The sequence below is a fragment of the Lissotriton helveticus genome, chromosome 5_1 (assembly GCF_964261635.1).
Source record: "Lissotriton helveticus chromosome 5_1, aLisHel1.1, whole genome shotgun sequence".
Lineage (NCBI taxonomy): Eukaryota > Metazoa > Chordata > Amphibia > Caudata > Salamandridae > Lissotriton > Lissotriton helveticus.
Genome location: NC_136065.1, coordinates 468,548,250 through 468,568,613, shown reverse-complemented (window position 1 = coordinate 468,568,613; position 20,364 = coordinate 468,548,250). Strand labels below are relative to the sequence as shown.

General features: G+C 47.0%; 1 protein-coding gene across 1 annotated transcript in view; it reads left to right on the top strand.

Moving 5' to 3' along the window:
- ADAM8 (ADAM metallopeptidase domain 8) overlaps window positions 1–20,364 on the top strand; it is a 161,372-nt gene that overhangs the window by 49,392 nt on the left and 91,616 nt on the right. The window contains exons 5-6 of the mRNA XM_078640406.1: window positions 5,290–5,366; window positions 11,064–11,253. Of these exons, the coding sequence (XP_078496532.1) occupies window positions 5,290–5,366; window positions 11,064–11,253 (267 nt within the window). The remainder of the gene's footprint in view (window positions 1–5,289; window positions 5,367–11,063; window positions 11,254–20,364) is intronic.

Below are 20,364 nucleotides of genomic sequence, written 5' to 3'. Positions count from 1 at the left end.
CGTTAGGGCCGCCATCCTAATGGACCCCATAGATTGTATGTGAGACTATCGCAGATGATCAATTCCAATCAATGCACAATAAGGAAATCACACACTTAAAAAAAATCAAATAGAATGTTCCGCTAGCTTCTATCTCACACTTCCCCCCCTTCAGTTCCCTTCATAGTATAAAAAGGTTTATGACGCTATCTGAGTGGCTATGAATGCAGGGTTAGTGACATGCAGACAACCATCCTTGCGATTACTTACTAAAACAGGAAACATTTTTTTAAGCAGACCTTGTCCATTAGAGGGCAGATGATAGATTTGATTAAAAACATGTTTCACCCTTGGTAACAAAATGGGGGAACAGGCTGTGGTCCCTGGGACCACTGCCTTCTCCCCAAAGGCTGCCTAGCATCAGTGGCGGCTGGTGAATTTTGAAAGTGGTGCGCATAAGTCATCATGACTTGCAAGGAGCAGCTGAGCGTGACTTGATACAAGCTTGTGGTGGCTATCCAGTGGCATAGCAAGCAGGCTGGACTGGGAACCCAAAAGCAGCCCTGGTAATGTTGATGGATCATGCTGCTTTTGTTACTGGGGGCCGATTTTGAAGCACCACTGCAAAACTGGTCGCCAGTAACAAAAAATGCCCCCAACCTTCCAGCCTCCCAGGGAAACGCCCAATGCCCGCTACAGCCAGTCTGACCCTGATAGCAAGGATGCCATTGACCCTATGTCAATCAAGGAAAACGAGTCCCCTCTACCTTGGATCTATAAAAAAGCACACACACACACAGTTGGGATGCAGAATGCCCCTCACACACCAGCGGCCAATGTCACTGTACCTCTTAGATTGTTTGACAACTACGACTTGTGGCTGCTGACTGCCGCGCGGTCAAACAGAGTCCATGGTGTAGACCAACAACATTGCTGGTTTTATGTTATTTGAAGGGTCAATGGAATTATGCGTCACGAAAGGACCAAATTATGTGGCAGGAAAAAGCAAGTTAAGTGATGTAATGCAGCACATTTTGTGATAGTATTAACTCGTTATTTTGTAATTTTTGCACATTAACACTGTTCGGGCACAAATTTCACTTCATTAGTGCCAGTCCAAATTCCAAATACAGCAATAAGGATTTGAATTAGTGAACTCTCTTGTCCTTTTTAGCTTATAAAAATGCCTGGAATTTCAATTTTGGGGTTGAAGCAAATGAAAAAATTATATGAAATAAAATGTAATCAGCAATTTACATCCACAGTGAACATATGCATCTTTCACCATTTATGTAGAGAATAATTTCTTTATTGAAGAAATAATGTATACACCACCTTAGACAGCGTTTGAAAGTACGTTTTTAATCATACCCATACGACAATTTAATTCGTGACACATATTATGAAAAAAATATCATTGGTAGGCAGATCGCATCTAACTAAAAAAATACACCACAAATGTTTCTTGTTGCAAAACAAAAATTAGCTCACTGCGACTTTGAAGAACTATAATCTGATGAAAGGAAGTAACAGGCAGTGAGAGCCAAGGCCTGCCCACCTGCTCTGGGCCCAACTGCATATATAAATAAACCACAGGGGTTTGCCCTAATCACAAAACAACAAAATGGTATCCCCCACGTGCCTCATGAGATCCCTCACTCCCTGTTCACTATTCTCTACACTCTTTGAACCCTCCGCGCACTAAATTACTGAACGCATTCACATGTTGGATTAAACCCAGATCAGTTGACTGGGGGTGAGGGTTTGATTTGCTCCAGCGCTCCGTCCATCATCCCCTTTGGTGTCACTTTTTTCGCCCTTTGTTGGCAGGGTATGCCCAGACGTGGGTCTCTTGCTCACTTTGCCACTGGATTCAAGCTAGCCTGACTGATGACGGCTGATTAGCCAGAAACCGGTCCCAGGATGCTTTTTTCCGGTCCAGGTAAGACATGGCGTGGCAGTTCGGGCTGGACTGTTCCCATGAGGCAGAGGGTCAAGACTGGTTTGCATATGGCCATGTCTGAACTGGGGTGGTGGAGTGGGCTAAAGAATGATGATGGATTAAACCCAGATCAGTTGACTGTGGGTGAGTGTTTGATTTGCTCCATCGCTCCGCCATCATCCTCTTTGGTATCGCCCCATTCACATGTGACAATGTTTACATAATTGCTGTTTTGATATTCATACAAAAACACTATTAAAATCTTAAAACAATGGCATCTTAAAAAAATGTAATCCCAAATTGAAAGGGGGGCCTTATATTTTCCGGTGTTCGCCTCCAGTTATCAATGTCTGTATAAATACAATTTGTCAACCTATACATATAAGTTAAAAACATATATTATCAAAGAATCACACAAACAATACAAAAGTGACATATTCGAATCTGGCCTGTGGCCACCGGAATTTAAAAACATGTAATTGTCGACGTGACGTTTCAGTGGATGATATTCAATAAAAAACACCTTTTTCAGGACATTAACTTTGTGACAACGATCATTTGTAAAATTGTTGTCCACAGGAAGCACTCGGGTATCAAAAAACACTTCCGGGGTATGTTCCAGTTCTTTCTAATGACTCTTTCTTAACACCCTTCCGTGTTTTCCCGGAATCCTTCACACTCCCACTGTGTTATAGCAGGAAATACTCAACTTGCTTAATCTCACGCTTTTATCGTTTCTCTTTAGTTCAAACCACAAAAGGGTGCTTTGATCCAATTAATTAATCTGGTTGCACTTTTCCATTAAATCTTAAGAGCTGCATAATGAGCTTTTCAGACTCTTTAATATTCCTGTCAGCAAGATTGGGCTTTCTGCTTCCTTGTTTGGCGACAAGTAGTGTGGCAGTCGTTACGGAGGCGGTTCTCCGCCGGGCCAGGCGTCGTTCATGGCCCAATGCTCGCTTGTAAGTACGAGCTCCGCTTTATTTTGAGACTAGGAGCATTGTACTATCTGGCACCTGCTTTCAACCACCATTACTTTGGGTTCACTGGCATTATGGCACTTGATAAATAAGAGTGAGAGTAGTTGCACATCGGTGGTGGCTTTATGGTTTTTGTGTCTATCCACCAAGGCACGATTTACAGCACGAGGTTCTGTTTCTATCATCAATTTTTGATTCTATCATTTTATTAATTTTTGTGTTTCTTATTTCCATGCTTCATTGTTTAGGGGTAGCACTGGCACTTGCATGTGAGATAGGGCATGAGGAGGTACAAAGGGGAAGATGTGTAGTACTCATGTCAGTGCATTATTTTGTAGGCGTACTTTTTGCCCATGTCTCGATGAAGCCTGATTGAGTTGGCCGAAACGCGTCGACTTTATGAATTGGTGGAGTCCGACTGATAACAAGCTATATACAAGACATCTGGATACACACTTTTTTGGACATTGTGGAGGTTGAAAGTTACCCTCCTAATTGTGTACGGGACTATCTCCCACACAGATTGCGTATGAATTGTTGTTTTATTGGCAACCGACATTAGATTGTATGGGTAGGAAGGAACCGTGAAATATTGATGATTATTGCATCACTGTTATTTTTAGTCGTTGAATTTTTTTTATGTATATGAAAAATATAAACTCATGTTTAAAAATCAACTTGGGGCACAATCGTGAATGATCAATTAACTGAGACGTCCGGGGACTGAGCACCCACATGTAGGGACTAATGAATTGTTCTCGCTACAGGATTTATTTGGATCTTTTCTCGGGCCCAACTGCAGGCAGACTGAAGTACACACAGCTTGTAGCTCCGGATGTATGACGTTACAACGCATACTTTTACAACGCCTACCTTTACAACGCGGTTTTTACATCGCATACCATTACAACGCATAGTGCTTTTAGGCGCTGGATAGTGATTTATTTAATTTACTATTCCAACTCCAGTCCCCGTGGATAGTAGGGAAGGTGTTGGATAGTATATTAAATACATTCCCTATCCTAGAGCGCCCCCAGCGCTATGCGTTGTAATGGTTTGCGTTGTAAAAGTTGCGTCGTAATGGTAGTGCGTTGTAAAAGTTTCGTTGTAAAGGATGTTTCCTGTAGCTCCTTACCGCATTGTGCGTGGACTTGCTGCGCACCAGAGAATGTATCCCCACCAATGCTAAGGCTGCTCTCATTTTGGTTACTATAGTAAAGAGCATGAGAGAAGCCTCATGACTGGCAAGGGCATGGTAACAAAACGCTCCACTGGAGACTGAGGAGCTGCAATCATTGCACTCCACCAGCCTTGCATACAGTCCAACCTCTGATATGTAAAGTACGCATGTCAGGCTGGCCGTTAAAAAGCCATCGGTCACATTGACATGCGTACTTCAATTGCACTGCAGAAACAGGCTCCCCTCATTGCCATAAACAATGATGTCATGGCCACACCCCTCCTCCACAATGCCTTGACCCGCACACTATACTAATCAAAGCTAAGATAAATTAAGGTGATTTGAAGTGACGGTCACTCCCTTTATGGGTGAGCCGCCCCTGCCTAACATGATTCTCAAAGAGAAATATGTCCCCCGGTGATTGCTTCCCTTTAAATAATCAAATTTCACCCCCTTTGAGGTTTCCATATTGGGCCAATGGTTTCAAACTTAAGTTGACATAGCAAAGCATACATTCCATTGCGATTCCAAAATAGGAGAGGGATGCCCTTTTTTTTGCGCATTGCAATAGGTCATAAAAACCCCTTTTTGCGAGTTGGAAAAAATGTTCTAGCCCGTAAAAGGAATTTTGCACATTTCAAATCACTCATTTGTGATCACACCCTGTGCTGTTTGTGACTACAAATGTGTTTTGTACATCTGTCCCTGAATCTAGAATGAGACGTCACAAGAGCTCTGGAAGCCTTCCTGCAGAAGCCACATTTAGCCCAGAAAACTAGCAAGAAAGGGGTGAGGCATTGCAGGATAGTCTGTACGACTGAAGAAGGGAGCGTAGTCTGAAACAAACAGTGATTTGGGGCTGTATTCCCCAGATACTCCGGGCGTTATGCCAATTACCTGGCACCTTGGTGCTTTGTGGAGACCTCTACCAGCGATTACTTTTCCGCCATTGAAGGTTTTCCAGTAAGGCATTTCGTTCCCAAACCCATTAATGTGGGTGGGTGGTTTGGAAGGTGTGGGTTATGCTCGTGGATTTGTTCCATAAGGAGGTGTGGGTGTTGTGACCTTACAACCTAACCAGTATGAATGGCAATCATTTAGTGTCAAGTGTAATGTGATCTGCAGTTCCCTGGCTGTTTGAGCTTCTGATTGGTTGCTTTTCTAAATTGATGTAAGAAGCCCTACTGACATGTATCTCTTTGCTGCAGGATCATTGCTTCTATCATGGATCTGTGCTTGGAATTGAAGGTTCCTCTGTCAGCATCAGCACCTGCTCAGGACTCAGGTACGGTTCATCTCCCTGTAACTAATTCCTGCCTATACTGTCTGAACCCTTCTCCTACTCCCTAGCTCCTTCTTATCTTCTCTTCCTGCTCCCTACCTCTTCTCATGTCTCCCTTCCACATCTGCCTACTGTTCCTACTCTCAATCCTTGCACCATCCATGCACTGTTACATTCCGCAGTGAGCTGCACTCTAGACGGCTGCTTTCAAAGTTGAATGGACTGCAATTATCAAGATCTGAAGGGGACCATGGCACCCTTCTTGCTGCAGCCCCATGTCCACTCCAACATGGTTGACTGGCCAGCTTGCTACTCTTACTCGAAGTAGCACAGGTAGCTTGTAGCTCCAATGGATGGAAAACAGGCATGCTGTAAAACAATGCAGGTGCAAGTGTGTAGTGTCCCACATTACAGCAGTTGAGGGGGCCCGATAGGTGCAATTACGACGCCGGCCTTCTGACGAATGTGTGACAATGGAGGAGGCGTCCCGCATTCTTTGCCTTGGAGGTTGTAGTTTAGTATGACTAGGGGTCTACAGACCTTACAGAGGGAATGGTAGGGTACTATGTTTGCCTGATTGCATTGTCTGAATGTACACCATTGCCTTAGATTATATTACCCTGAAGAAGACCCTAGACTTTCTTAGGCATATATAGTGGTAGAAGCATGTTGGTAATTATAGATCATGGGTCCAGTGATTAACTGTATTTCACTATGTGGCCGTTTTGTGTGTGGTTTTAAACATACCAGTGGGGCTCGCTGAATAAAGAATATCTTGAGTATACCCCTGAGTATATTTTATACTTTTTCTCGCTCCCAAAAAACAGGACCCCATGTATTTGCACTGAACATAGATTTATAAGAACTCCCAGGGATACAATAGCTTCCCTCGGATAGAGTGCCACTATTCCTACCCCAGTGTGAGCTGTCCTCAAGTAATGAAGCATGTCTTGATAAGTTGAGGGTGGGACGACCTCTCAAAAATCTTTTGATGACCCACATCCTGGATGGGAGACGACCATTACAACGCGGTCTTTACACCGCACTACCATTACGACGCGGTCATCACAACGCAAGTCGTTACAACGACTTCCGCTGGATGGCGCTAGAGACTAAGGAATAGTAGATTTACTATTCCAACACCTTCCCTACTGTTGCGTAGGCTGGAGTTGGAATAGTAAATCGTACTATTCCTAAGTCCAGCGCCTACAGCGCAAGTCGTTGTAACGGCTTGCGTTGTGATAACTGTGTTGTAATGGTAGCGCAGTGTAAACACCGCTTCGTAATGACATACATCCGTTTTTGGAGGATACACTAAGGTTGAACCTCCTTCACTCTCACGTAGGGATGGTCAAGTGTGTAGTGTGGCATGTCTGTCAGTAACCGCAGCAGGAAAGCAGAGGCCAATGCAGAAGGCCTGTTTTACGTCCCTGAAAGAGTTAAAGTGAAAGTACTGTCCTGGAGAGGAAGGAGTCAGAGGCCTTACTGTTCCTCTGCAGCAGCCTGCTAACCTGCTGGCACTTCAGCCAATCATGTTTAGGCAGCCCCTTCTGTTGAAAGAGTGTGGAGCTCCAGCCTGGCAGGCCCGGGTGCCTTTTGTATCTTAGACCCTGAGATAAAAAGAAGATGAGGAGAGAAGAACAAATGGAAACTGCAACTGGGGTGGGTAGCATGTTGACAATGGGGTTATACATAACTGTCAGCTTGGTTTAGTGTATAACAGTGTTTGCAGTAGATATATGCTGAGCATGGTTCTGTCATGATGGTGCTGCCGTACATACTTGAGCCATGTGGATTCTGGTATAATTGTCAATGGTGGTGTGTAAAGCAGGCACTATAGAAGCTTCCATTTCAGTAGTACTTTATACATCAGGCCATTTTGTGTCTAGGATCATGATAGTGCTCTTCGTACCAGAGAAACCTGGGGTATGGCATGACAGTGATAATTTACGTACTAGTGCAATGTAGAAACGGCAGAGTCAGTTTGGATCATCATGAGTCTGATCTGATGAGACCAAAGCTAGTTTCATGCCCTAGCCTATACCTTGCAGCCTGTGTTGCCCTATCAGCACATCCCCATAGGCATTTCTTTGTTTTGTCCTGCAAAGGACTCTACAGTGGCCAGAAGGTGACTCATTTCTTGCACTATATAAAACTGCAAATTAATACATTTTCCCAAATTATAATCAGTTCTAATGTGAAAACTGATGATGATCGTTCTTTAATGAATCACTTTCACCCGGATTATAGTTGAGGGCGCATAGCTTCCTAAATACGTTAGTTGCCTCAGGTGGCACAGCTGTGCCCCTTCTTGGATCTCCGATTCACTGCACCATAGTGACACACACTACACCTCACTGATGAGACATGATGTGGCTGAAACATGTCTACGGTTGCTTATGCTCCTGTTCACAAGGGACTCGATCTAAGCAGTTCTGGCTAAACTGCTTGTTTTGAGGTGAGACTAAGGCTGATTTGCATATAGCAGTTATCTAATGGCAAAAAGAGCTACAAATGATGAAATGGAATGCTACTAGAGGCTCTTCGAAGGGCTGAGCTTGATTCCACACCATTACCTTTATACTGTCTGGTTTAGCATCAAGAAGAGATACCATGTTGTCTTGACATTCAGATGCTTACGACTGACGATCACCTCAACATTCTAGGTCGCAAAGTACACCACTGAACCATCTAAACATCAACAACTGATCATCATATGCTGACATTTTGGATATCCACCCCTACCAGCAGTCACATCTTTTTTCTTCACTAATTGCTTTCTAACCTCAAGACATGTTCTAATCTCCATTCTTGCAAACACGTCAGAGCACACTGGAGTCAGTCATACTTTGCACCCAGTTCCTAGTCTTCAGCCATGCTTGGTGTGGTCTGTGTGCGTGGCAAAGATGCAGACCATGCTCGACACCCCCTAGAGCCTCAGGACGTGGCCTTCAACTAACCCCAGTGGGCTGTTAGTGCGGCGTGAGGCCTTTGGGTTTGTTTATGTTTTGGACGCAAGCATGGCCTTCCCAAAGTGGAGAATCATTTATTCCATTTCAGGGTCCCCTGGACTGAAATGTTGAGCTGCAAGTATTTGTATGAGCAGTAACCCTTTGGCCCTCATTATGAGTGGTCGGATGTATGTCGTTACAACGCATGCTTTTTCCACGCATGCCTTTACAACGCAGGTTTTACAACGCAAGTCGTTACAACGACTTGCGTTGGGGGTGCTGGATAGTGAATAGTTTAATTTACTATTCCAACTCCAGTCCCCGTGGATAGTAGGGAAGGTTTTGGATAGTAAATTAAACTATTCCCTATCCTACAGCGCCCTCCAGCGCAAGTCGTTGTAACGACTTGCGTTGTAATTCCTGCGTTGTAAAGGTACTGCGTGGAAAACGTTTCGTTGTAAAGGATGTTTCCCGAGTGGTCAGGTAAATAGGTCAGATTTTACCACCCCCGGAGTTACTGATATTGAGGTTACCAGTAACTTCGCATTTGGTAAAAATCCAGACCATTACAAATTGGACCCCAATGGTCAACCAAGACATGGGAAACTGCCACTGGGATCAATAATTCTGAGTCCAATTACCCTGTTAATTCCTTATTATCCCCCATACGTTCATGCAGATATGTTGGTCCTTTGCAGCAGCCAAAATCTCCAAGTGAAAGTAGAGTGACGGTGGTGTTCTCACGGATCTCATAATTCCGATGGTGTCGGTAACAACAGAGGCTACACCTAATGGGGGCCTATGTGTCAAATTAAAATTGTGTATGTATTCCATCCCTTCCAGCAGCACCTGCGGGTCATGTTTACTCGTGCTGTGGTATTGACTGCCAATCATCCACTGAATGCTCATCTGTGACTTCTGATCATGACACTTACTATGACTGGTCTAATGGAACCCATTGCATTGGGCCGATCTGGGTCACATTGGGTGGACTCATCAAGACACAATTGAAATAAAATATATTTCTATCTGCCCATGTTTGTGAGAACAGTGCCACTGGTGCAAAGTGTTATTCTATTATATACCACTGCTAAATAGAACCAGCTTAAGGCTAGCCGTATTTGAGTGTACCTATGAGCTGTTTGATAAGGGGGTAATTTCTGGTAGTTGTCCTTCAGCTGTGGGCTGTGGCCTTGAATGCCCTGCTGCCAGCCCCTGAACCCAGAGAACCAGCTGTGTGTGCCTTTGAATGTGTGTAGCAGGCCCTGATCGCAGTGCATGCTGTGTGGCCACAAACTGCTCCCAGTGCTTAATTTGTATAAAAAATATTTTAAAAATAGCACAACTACTAACCATCACACACCTACAAGTTTGACAATTCAGACTATTACAGGCCCCCAAAGCTGTAAGGCTGGCTAGTGGACAGGTAATAGTAATTATTTAATGTATATTACATTAATAATTAACTGTTTTTGTGGTCATCTCTAAATTAGCCAAACAGCGCCACCTTGTGGCAGACTGTCACATGCGCCGGTGTTGACATTTAAGTGCTGGTGTTTAGCGCCGGAAACTACCTGCTCAAATTAAACTTCTGCTTTCTCTCCCTCTGGCCACAACGCGCGCCCTGCACAAACTTTGCTCACACGAGGAAGATTCGATCCAGGCCACAGCCCTCAAGAATGCTCCTCGACCAGTTGATATGCACCCAGAGCCTGCTATATATAGCCTGTGGCTGTGTTGAAAAGGAGTGCAACCTTTGGCAATGCCCTGCACCCCCTCAGATTGGCCACAATGGATGCTCTGCACAAGCTGTGGTGATGCAAGGAGTTGTAGATCCAGGTCTTCTCCACGAGCAGGCCCTGTACACCCAAAGCCTGCTGGGTAAGGCATGTGGCGCCATGTTGGGAAGGGTCTGCTCTGTGCGTAACCTGCAGCCATTTTCTGGGCCAATCTCCCTTGGTCACGAAGGGCGCTTCACGTGACTAAGACTATCGCATGAATCAGTCCATTCCCTGGAAATAGACTGCAAGTCCAGCCTTCTGTAGGCTATAAGCATGTTCCACGAGTCTACGGCGCGAGTTAGATGTACATTAATAGCATTCTGTGGAGCTGAGATGAGTCAAACACGAATGATGATTATTAGCTGTCACCACAGGCAGAGGGAAGGGCAAACCACGCTACAGTTCCACCTTTGTCCTCCTCCTGATTCTCATCACCTCTCTTCCTCCCCCTTTCCACCTACCTCTTAGGCTCTCTCTGCTTCGTGCCTGCCCCCTCTTTCCTATCCCTCTCCATTGATATGCCTGTGATCTATCAGGGTATGGCTCAGTGTCTCATGTATTGTGTGCACAAAGGCATCAGTGTCTATTTTAACCCTTTCACCACCAGAGATGCTATGCATTTATATCCGTTTTAAAATGAATTCCAAAGTCATAAGGAGATTGGAAGAACTTAGAGCTTCCTATTGCTGTTGTCTATTTTAGAAGAAGCTGCATGCTCTGTGATTATGATTAAACCTTCTGGTTAGACGAGTGGTTTCCTCCCCTTAGTTCACCACAAAAGCTGGGTTAGATCCACATGTTTTCAGGCAGGTATGTCCCGCTCTTTGGTTCCCCGGCAGGGTCTGTGCATGTGTTCGGTGCCAGATGTTCGATGTCAATGGATGCTTGAGTGAGTACTTATGTTAAGTGTGTCAGTGTCTCCTATTGTCTCTGTATCTGATGGCCTCTCCACTTATGTTTTTCTGCAGGGGGTTCTTTCAAACAGAGGCCCAGGCCTACTTGATAGAGCCCCTGTCTGGTGTGGATGGTGATCGGGGGGCCCACGCGGTATACAGATATGAACACCTGCGATTAAAACGTGCAACCTGTGGAGCCTCCAATGGGACCGTCTACGACTACGGGCCTCGAGCGGCAGCCATGATAAACCCCGCCCACTGGGTAAGGTATTTTCTGTTGCGAGACACTCGTCGGTCAGATACAGCTTCTACCAGAATTATTATTATTATATGAAACTTATAACGCGCTCAGCTTATCCGGGGGCATCCCGGCGCGACAGACCAAAAAAAGAAGAGACTCGATTAATCACTACTGTGGAAACAAGTGGGTTTTAAGAAGTTTCCTGAATAGTAGGATCTTGGGCTCTGAGCGAATCTTGAGGGGCAGAGAGTTCCACAGAGTCGCCACCTGCACCGAGAAGCGCCTGCCCCCAGTACGAGCTCTCCTAACTCTCGCTGACTGCAGAAGATGTTTTTGGTCCGAGCGTAAAAGGCGTGGGGGCTTATAAGGACGGGCCATATTAGCAAGGATGGGGGGGCCTTTGCCATGCAGAATTTTATGGGCCGTACACAGCGCCTTAAATTTCACCCGCTCCTTCACGGGGAGCCAGTGAAGCGCTTTGAGGGCCGGGGCGGCAGACTGCCTTCTGGGAATCTCCATCAAGACTCTGGCAGCTGCATTTTGCACCTGTTGGAGGGTTTTAAAGGTCGCTTCGGGAGCGCCGAGAAACAGGGCATTCCCATAGTCAAGCCTCGATAGGATTAAACCACGTATCAAAAGCTTCTTAGCTGGATCCGGAAGCAGTGGTAACACCTTTCGGGCTGACTTCAGCAGGCCGAAGCAGACCCCCGCGGTCTTCCTGGCGTGGGCCCTGAAGGACAGATCTTCCTCCAACCATACTCCCAAGGACTTGATCTCCTTCTTGGGGGATGGTGGATCACCAAGAGACCCGGGCCAACAGCTAGCAATAATGGAGGGACTGGAGTTACCCAGGAGCATCAGCTCGGTTTTTCCTCCATTAAGCTTTAAAGCAGAGTTGGACATCCAACGGTAAACATTGGCCAGGCAGTCGTGTAACACCTTGGGTTGTTCCGCCAACTGAGTGAGGCCCACCACCAGCTGAGTATCATCAGCGTAGCTGATGATCTTCACCCCCGAAGGGGCTACCACTCTTTCAAGTGGAGTCATATATGTATTAAATAAAGTAGGGCTCAGCGATGAGCCCTGCGGGACTCCACATTGAAGAGGGAATAGGGAAGACTGCTCTACTCCTTCCCAGACTTGGTAGAAACGGTTGGAAAGAAAAGATCCCAGCCATTTCAGGGCCGTCCCTGAGACACCTACCTCTGACAGGCGTTGGAGGAGCACCTGATGACTCACGGTGTCGAAGGCAGCACTCAAGTCCAGGAGGATCACTGCCACTGATCCTCCTGTATCAAGAGTGCTCCGTGCTTCCTCCACTACCGCCAGCAGGGCTGTGTCCGTTCCCTGGCCGGGGCGGAAACCAGTCTGGGAGTCTCCCAACAGGCGGTTGGACTCTAGATGGTAAGAGAGCTGACGGTTAACCAGCTTCTCGGCAATTTTTGAGAACCCAGGCAGAAGCGAAATTGGCCTGAAGTTGGACAAGTTGGAGGGATCCAAACCTGGTTTTTTCAATAAGGCTTTTACCACTGCCCTTTTCCATCTCCGTGGCACTATGCCATGAGAGAGAGAAAGATTGATAAGGTCGGTCAGCGGGGTTGACAAAGTATTAGCCACCAGCTTAAGATATTTCATAGGCACTGGATCACTCGGAGATCCACTCTTCATCTCCAACAGGACCTTTGTAACCTCCTCTTCCGAGAAGGGGCCAAAGGAGGCTAGCTCAGTCGGACAACTTATTGGACTAACAGCCGGCTCAGAGATTTGAGGAGTAGCGGGCAGGGAGGATAGTATTTTCTCTATTTTTGAGTGAAAGAAACTAGCCAGTTCCTCACATTTGTCTTTAGGATTATCATGCACAACTGGCGGGACCGGGGCTTTCAAAAGTTCTTTAAAAATTTTGAACGATTCTCTTGGAGAATTACTTGCCCTCTCAATCCTATCACTAAAGAATGTAAAACCTATCCATCTTTGAGAGCCCTGCCTGTGGGTCTTGTGGCCATCTTGTGGTCCGTCTTATGGCCAACCACAATGACCTGCAAATCCCACGCTATACCTGGGGATTGTCTAGGTACTGCTGGGATCAACCTTGGGAAAGCTGGCTTGTGAAGAGAACCTCTGATGGGGCTCTGTGGGGTTTCACCATGGTCATCACTCTTGTAAACAAAGTAAGGCCCTTGTAGGTAATCAGTCCAGTAGTGTAGATTATAAGAATAGGTTTACTCAGAATTAGTTACAGTTACAAGTAAGATGGTAAGTATGCCCCACCGGGATCAGCATCCTGCTGCTCAGCCCCACTCATTCCAACGGGCACTCATGAACATTCTATTGTATCGCATGCACACTGGCTGAGCAGCAGGGAACTAAGAGATAACAGGATACAACATATCGCCTCCATTCAGAAAACAAAATAAGACGACAGTACGCATGTTAGAAAAATACACATTCAATACTTGCTGTGACCATGTATTCAATCTGTAAATTGCAATTAGATTGTAAAGAAAGAATGTATTACATGAATTATTCATATAGTTCACACTTTAATCTTATCAATATATTCACTCCTTAAATCGTAAAGAAAGAACACGTTACATAAAATATTCATATAGATCACACTCTAATCTCATCAATATAAATCCCCTCCTTAAATGGTAAACAAAGAACACATTGCATAAATTATTCATATAGATCAGACTCTATATATCTTATCCACTCCTTAAATTGCAGAGAAAGATCACATTGCATAAATTACTCATACACTCTATACATCTTCTGCTCCCACTACAGAACACCTGAGCTATGTCGCAGGATACATTATATAAATATGTCCACTCCTTAAACTGTAAAGAAGGAACACATCATATAAATTATTCATACGGATGACACCTTGCAGGACAAAGGAACTAACGCACTCCCACTACTGCATACTTTTCAGGACACCACTAATGGATACCTTGCAGTACAAAGTAAGCTATGATCTCCAATCACTGCACATATTGCAGGACAAAAAAAGAACACACTCCACTACTGCATGCCTTGCAGGGCAAGGAAGTGATGCTCACCCACTACTGCACAATTTGCAGGAAAAAAGAATAACACACTCCCACTACTGCATACCTTGCAGGACATCACTACTGCATAACTTACAGTTAGCTGTTGACTGCGGTAGTGAGTATTGCACCCCTGATTTGTACGTGAGTTTTATGCAGTATCGGGTGAGTATTTCATTTTGTCTGTGTAGTTTTCCAAAGCGTGGAAGTCGGTCAGATTTGGGTCTGATGTGTGACCAAGTGTGCAGTAGGGTGAGTTTGTTAGTTCCTTTGTCCTGCAATATGTACAGTAGTGGCAGAGCGTAACTACCCTTATGTGCAGTAGTGGGAGAGCGTAATTAAGCACGGCAACACAGCAAATACAACAAGACCTTCATGACAAAATGCATAGGTAACGACATGGCATTGCATAGATACTTAATATGGTATATGACAGTAATTTCTAATAACTGTCCACATGTATAGTGAGTCAAGTCAAGTCAAGTCATAAAATTTATATAGCGCACTACATACCCAGAGGGTTTCAAGGCGCTTAGGAAGGGGGGGGTGATTATTTGTCAAATATCCACGTTTTAAGCTGCTTTCTGAACGCTAGGTGATTCTGGGTGAGGCGAAGGTAAGCGGGGAGTGAGTTCCAGGTTTTGGCAGCCAGGTAAGAGAAGGATCTGCCTCCCATGGTGGTCTTGTTGATGCGAGGTACAGTGGCGAAGGCTTGGCTGGAAGAGCGGAGTTGGCGGGAGGGGGTGTAGAAGGACAGTCGAGAGTTGAGGCAGTCTGGTCCGATGTCGTAGAGTGATTTGTGTGCGTGGGTGAGCAGTCGGAAAGTAATCCTCTTATTGACGGGTAGCCAGTGGAGATCTTTAAGGTGACCAGAGATGTGTTCGTTGCGTGGGATGTCTAATATGAGCCTGGCTGAGGCGTTTTGGATTCGTTGTAGTTTATTCTGGAGTTTAGCGGTGGTACCTGCGTAGAGGGTGTTTCCGTAGTCCAGTCGGCTCGTGACCAGAGCATGGGTGACTGTTTTCCTTGTTTCGGTGGGGATCCAGCGAAATGTTTTTCTGAGCATGCGAAGAATGTTAAAGCAGGAAGACGATACGGCGCTGACTTGTCTGCTCATTGAGAGTGAAGAATCCAGGATGACGCCAAGGTTCCGTGCGTGGTCTGTCGGGGTGGGAGCATTTCCGAGGGCTTCTGGCCACCAGGAGTTGTCCCATGCAGAGGGGGAATTACCTAAGATGAGGACCTCTGTTTTGTCTGAGTTCAGTTTCAGTCGGCTTTGTTTCATCCATTCGGCGACTTCTTTCATTCCTTCGTGAAGGTTAGTTTTGGCGGTGCTGGGGTCCTTGGTGAGAGATAGGATCAGTTGAGTGTCATCTGCGTAAGAGATGATGTTGAGGTTGTGTTGGCGGGCGATGGCCGCGAGGGGGCTCATGTATACGTTGAAGAGGTTGGGACTGAGTGAGGATCCTTGTGGTACGCCGCAGATGATTTCCGAGGCCTTGGACTTGAATGGTGGGAGGCGGACTCTCTGGGTTCTTCCGGTGAGGAACGAGGTGATCCATTCCAGTGCCTTTCCTTGGATTCCGATGTTTCTGAGGCGTTGTAAAAGGGTGCTGTGGCAGACAGTGTCGAAGGCTGCAGAAAGGTCGAGGAGGATGAGGGCGACTGTGTCTCCATTGTCCAGTAGAGTTCGAATGTCGTCTGTTGCTGCGATGAGGGCGGTCTCAGTGCTGTGTTTGGCTCGGAAGCCAGATTGTGAGGGGTCGAGTGATTTGTTGGCTTCGAGGAAGGCGGCGAGCTGGTTGTTGACAGCTTTCTCGATGACTTTGGCCGGGAATGGAAGAAGCGAGATGGGGCGGTAGTTTTTGAGTTCGGTGGGATCTGCTGTTGGTTTTTTCAGAAGGGCGGTGAGTTCAGCGTGTTTCCAATGTTCTGGGAAGGTAGCGGAGTTGAAGGAGCAGTTGATGACGTCTCGGAGGTGCGGAGCTATGACGGAGTCTGCTTTGTTGAAGATGTGGTGAGGGCAAGGGTCTGTGGGGGATCCAGAGTGGATGGAATTCATCAGGCGGATGGTGTCCTCAGTGGAGATAGGGTTCCAGGCGTTAAGGGTGTTAATGGGGGGAAGATGGACAGCTGATGGTAGGGTGGGTTGGCTTCCGGGTTGGTTGTCAAAGCTGTTGTGGATGTCAGCAATCTTGTTGTGGAAAAAAGAGGCTAGGGAATCGCAGAGGGTTTGAGAGGGGGTGATGTCGTTGGAGTTGGCCGAGGGGTTGGAAAATTCCTTGACGATGTTGAAAAGTTCCTTACTGTTGTGGGCGTTGTTGTCAAGTCGATCCTTGAATGCTGTTTTCTTGGCTTTACGGATCAGTTGGTGGTGAGTACGGATGGCGCTTTTGAAGGCGTCTTTGTTGCTGGTGGATGGGTCTTTTTTCCAGGCTTTTTCAAGGGAGCGGCACATTTTCTTGGATTTCTTAAGATCATCGTTGAACCATGAAGCCTTTTTGCTGCCAGGTTTGCTTTGACGTTTCTTCAGTGGTGCTAAGGTGTCGGCGGTGTTGGATAGCCAAAGGGTGAGGTTGGAGGCGGCTTCGTTGGCGTTGGAAGAGAGGGCTGGGGAGGTTTGAAGGAGCGATGTGGAGATCTGCTCCGTGGTGATTTTGTTCCAGTTTCTTTGTAGGGTTGGTTGGAGGTGGTTGGTGGGTTTCGGCTTGTTGTAGGTGAAGTGAACGCAGCTGTGGTCAGTCCAGAGGAGATCCGTAGTGTGGCTGAAGGAGACATGGTTGCTGGAGGTGAAGATGGGGTCGAGTGTGTGACCTGCGATGTGGGTGGGGGAAGTGACCAGTTGTTTAAGTCCGAGGTTGGCGAGGTTGTCTAAGAGGGTGGTGGTGTTGCGGTCGTTGATCTTTTCAAGGTGGAAGTTGAGGTCTCCCAGAAGGATGTAGTCTTTGGAGGGGAGCGCGTGTGGGGTGATGAAGTCCGTGATGTCTTCACTGAATTTTGCGCGGGGTCCTGGTGGTCTGTAGAGGAGGGTGCCTCTGAGTGTGGTCTTGGGGTCGATGTGGATCTGGAAGTGAAGGTGTTCGGAGTTCACGAGGTTGGCGTCAGAGCTGGTTGAGATGCGGATTGATTTCTTATGGACGATAGCGATTCCTCCTCCTGTATGGTCGGTGCGGTCCTTGCGTGTGATCTTATAGTCTTCAGGGATGGCAATGGCGATGTCAGGGGCGGAGGAAGCGTTCATCCATGTTTCCGTTAGGAAGGCGACGTCAGGAGAGATGGTGTCTAGTAGGTTCCAGAGGTCAATGGCGTGCCTGTGGACCGAGCGGGTGTTGAGAAGGATACATTCTAGGTGGTTGGGGTTGGGAGTCTGTGTTGTGGTCGTAGCGGGGATGTTGGCGGTGCCGATGAAATTGCAGGAGATGCAGGAGAACGGTCCATGGGTGCGTCCCGGAGCGGCTTGGACGCAGTTGGGGGGGCGACCGGGGTTAAGGGCTAGGAGGGTGGCAGCATCGTAGGTAATGCGGTGGGGCTGGGCAGCGCGAGGGGCAGGGGGTATGGCGCTGGGCGCGGTCCAGGCGCGGACGGGCGTAGACGGGCTTACCTTTGGCGCACCTTCGGCGCGGGTTGGGCGCGGTCGCTGCGCGTGAACGCTGCGCGCGGGAACTACTGTCATATATGGATAGTGGAAGGGGAGGGGCGAGGGCGGCTCAGCTGGGAGGCGTGGCGGGCTCAAGGGACGGAGCACAATAACAACAAGCACAAAATGGAGGGGAGGGCAGGGCGCCGGGGGCTCTTACAAACAATGCGCAGGAATGGTCAATGAATGAAAACGGAATGCAGACGCTTTAAATATGGCAAACTAGTTACAATGCAACTTAGAGATAAGCACGATATGAAAAACTTAACTGCATGCGCTTTTAAATCGCCAAACTCGGACACAGTGCAGCGAGAGTAATAAGCAGGTAATGAAAAGCTAAATACTGAATTCACACGCTCTAAATACGCAGATCTTGGAGTCAGAGCAGCATAAGAATAACGATACCACTTTCAGAGGGAGCGCAGGCAGGGGAGCGAACACTCGAGGCAGGAAGCGAGGAGTGAATCACAGCGCCGTGAGGACAGAGGACGCGTTTTAATGTTGGTGGGAGGGCGGCTCAGCTGGGAGGCGTGGCGGGCTCAAGGGACGGAGCACAATAACAACAAGCACAAAATGGAGGGGAGGGCAGGGCGCCGGGGGCTCTTACAAACAATGCGCAGGAATGGTCAATGAATGAAAACGGAATGCAGACGCTTTAAATATGGCAAACTAGTTACAATGCAACTTAGAGATAAGCACGATATGAAAAACTTAACTGCATGCGCTTTTAAATCGCCAAACTCGGACACAGTGCAGCGAGAGTAATAAGCAGGTAATGAAAAGCTAAATACTGAATTCACACGCTCTAAATACGCAGATCTTGGAGTCAGAGCAGCATAAGAATAACGATACCACTTTCAGAGGGAGCGCAGGCAGGGGAGCGAACACTCGAGGCAGGAAGCGAGGAGTGAGCGGCCTCTCACCCGAGCCCACTGCCAAAACAGCACCGGTTTATGAATTCACCTCTGTCCTAAGAAACGTCCTGGTACCGACTACCAACGAGGTGAAGAGAAACTCCAGAAAGAGAAAAAAATGTGGCAGGCTTACAGGCAGCAAATACACCAGCTCTTGTGATACTGCCGCTGACCGCGTGACCCGCAGGGGAACATGGGCGGGCAGCGCTTTAGTCCCACCCGGCTAGCGAGCCTCCTACCGGCGCCCCTTCCTGCGTACACCCCTCACTGGTCAGGGGGGAGGGCTCACCTGGGGGAGGAGGGGCGCCCGCTACTTATACCGCAGCCGCCTTAGCTCGGCCTCTCTCCTTCCTGGATACATGCCGTTACATACGCCGGGCCTCCAAATCACCCCCAAAGGGCCTCCAGACTATTTCCACACTGGGACTCGATCAGTGTCCCCGAGCACCATCCGAAATCACTCGCACATAGTGCACAGCATCACCATAAATGTTTCATCAAATTACATCTCACCTTGATGATTTTGCCCCGATAGTGGCTAGGATCGCTACAGCAGTCAGTGCCAGTACAATGGAAATGGAAATGTCCAAGGCTGCAGGCTGTCAGATTTCAAACCATTATGGTTAAATGCCGAACATTAATTCTGTAGGCTGTCTGTTGTAATAGACACCAGTGGGGCATCCAGGGCGCTGCTTAGGCTTCTCTTCAGACTCCAACTAGCTTCTCTTGGTTTCTTGTGCAGTTTCTTAGTTCCTCACACTTGGTTCTTTTTCTCAATTTTTGTCACTCTTGTAAACAAAGTAAGGCCCTTGTAGGTAATCAGTCAGTAGTGTAGATTATAAGAACCGGTTTATTCAGACTCAGTTGCAGTTACAAGTAGGATGATAAGTATGCCCCACCCGAAGCGGCATTCTGTTGCTCAGCCCCACTTATTCCAACCGGCACTCATACAAACCAGGCACTCACGAACATTCTATTACTTCACATGCACACAGGCTGAGCAGCAGGGAACTAAGAGACAACAGGATACAACAATCCCCCCTTCTTATTTCTGTAATCTTTTGTACCTCAGACCGGTAGCTGTGTGAGATGGTTATACCACTTTCCCCCAAAACGTTCATCCATCTCGGCTCTGTTCTGGAAAGTTTTGGGTGATCTGTCAAGAGGGAGGGGGGGGCAGAAAAAGAGGAAAGGGCAAAAACACAATTTCCATAGAGATGTTTGAACAGTGCTACAGCCAAATCGACTGAATGGAATAACACCAAATTTGGCAGGAAGCTAGGTCTTTATCCAGAAAGTGTTCTTTTTGTGAATTGGAGTAAACCCATTCAGTAGTTTTTGAGAATGTAATGTTAAAAATGTATAGATATCTGGACAGTTGGGGATGCGGGATTCCCGCAGGAGTACCACTGTCATGCAACTTAAAATAATAGGGGGTTCTGCTAAGGCGAGGGGGCTTATTCTCCCGACAGCAACCTCGCTACCATGGGAGTGAAAATCTCCAACAAATCCTCTAGGAGCTCACCCTCTA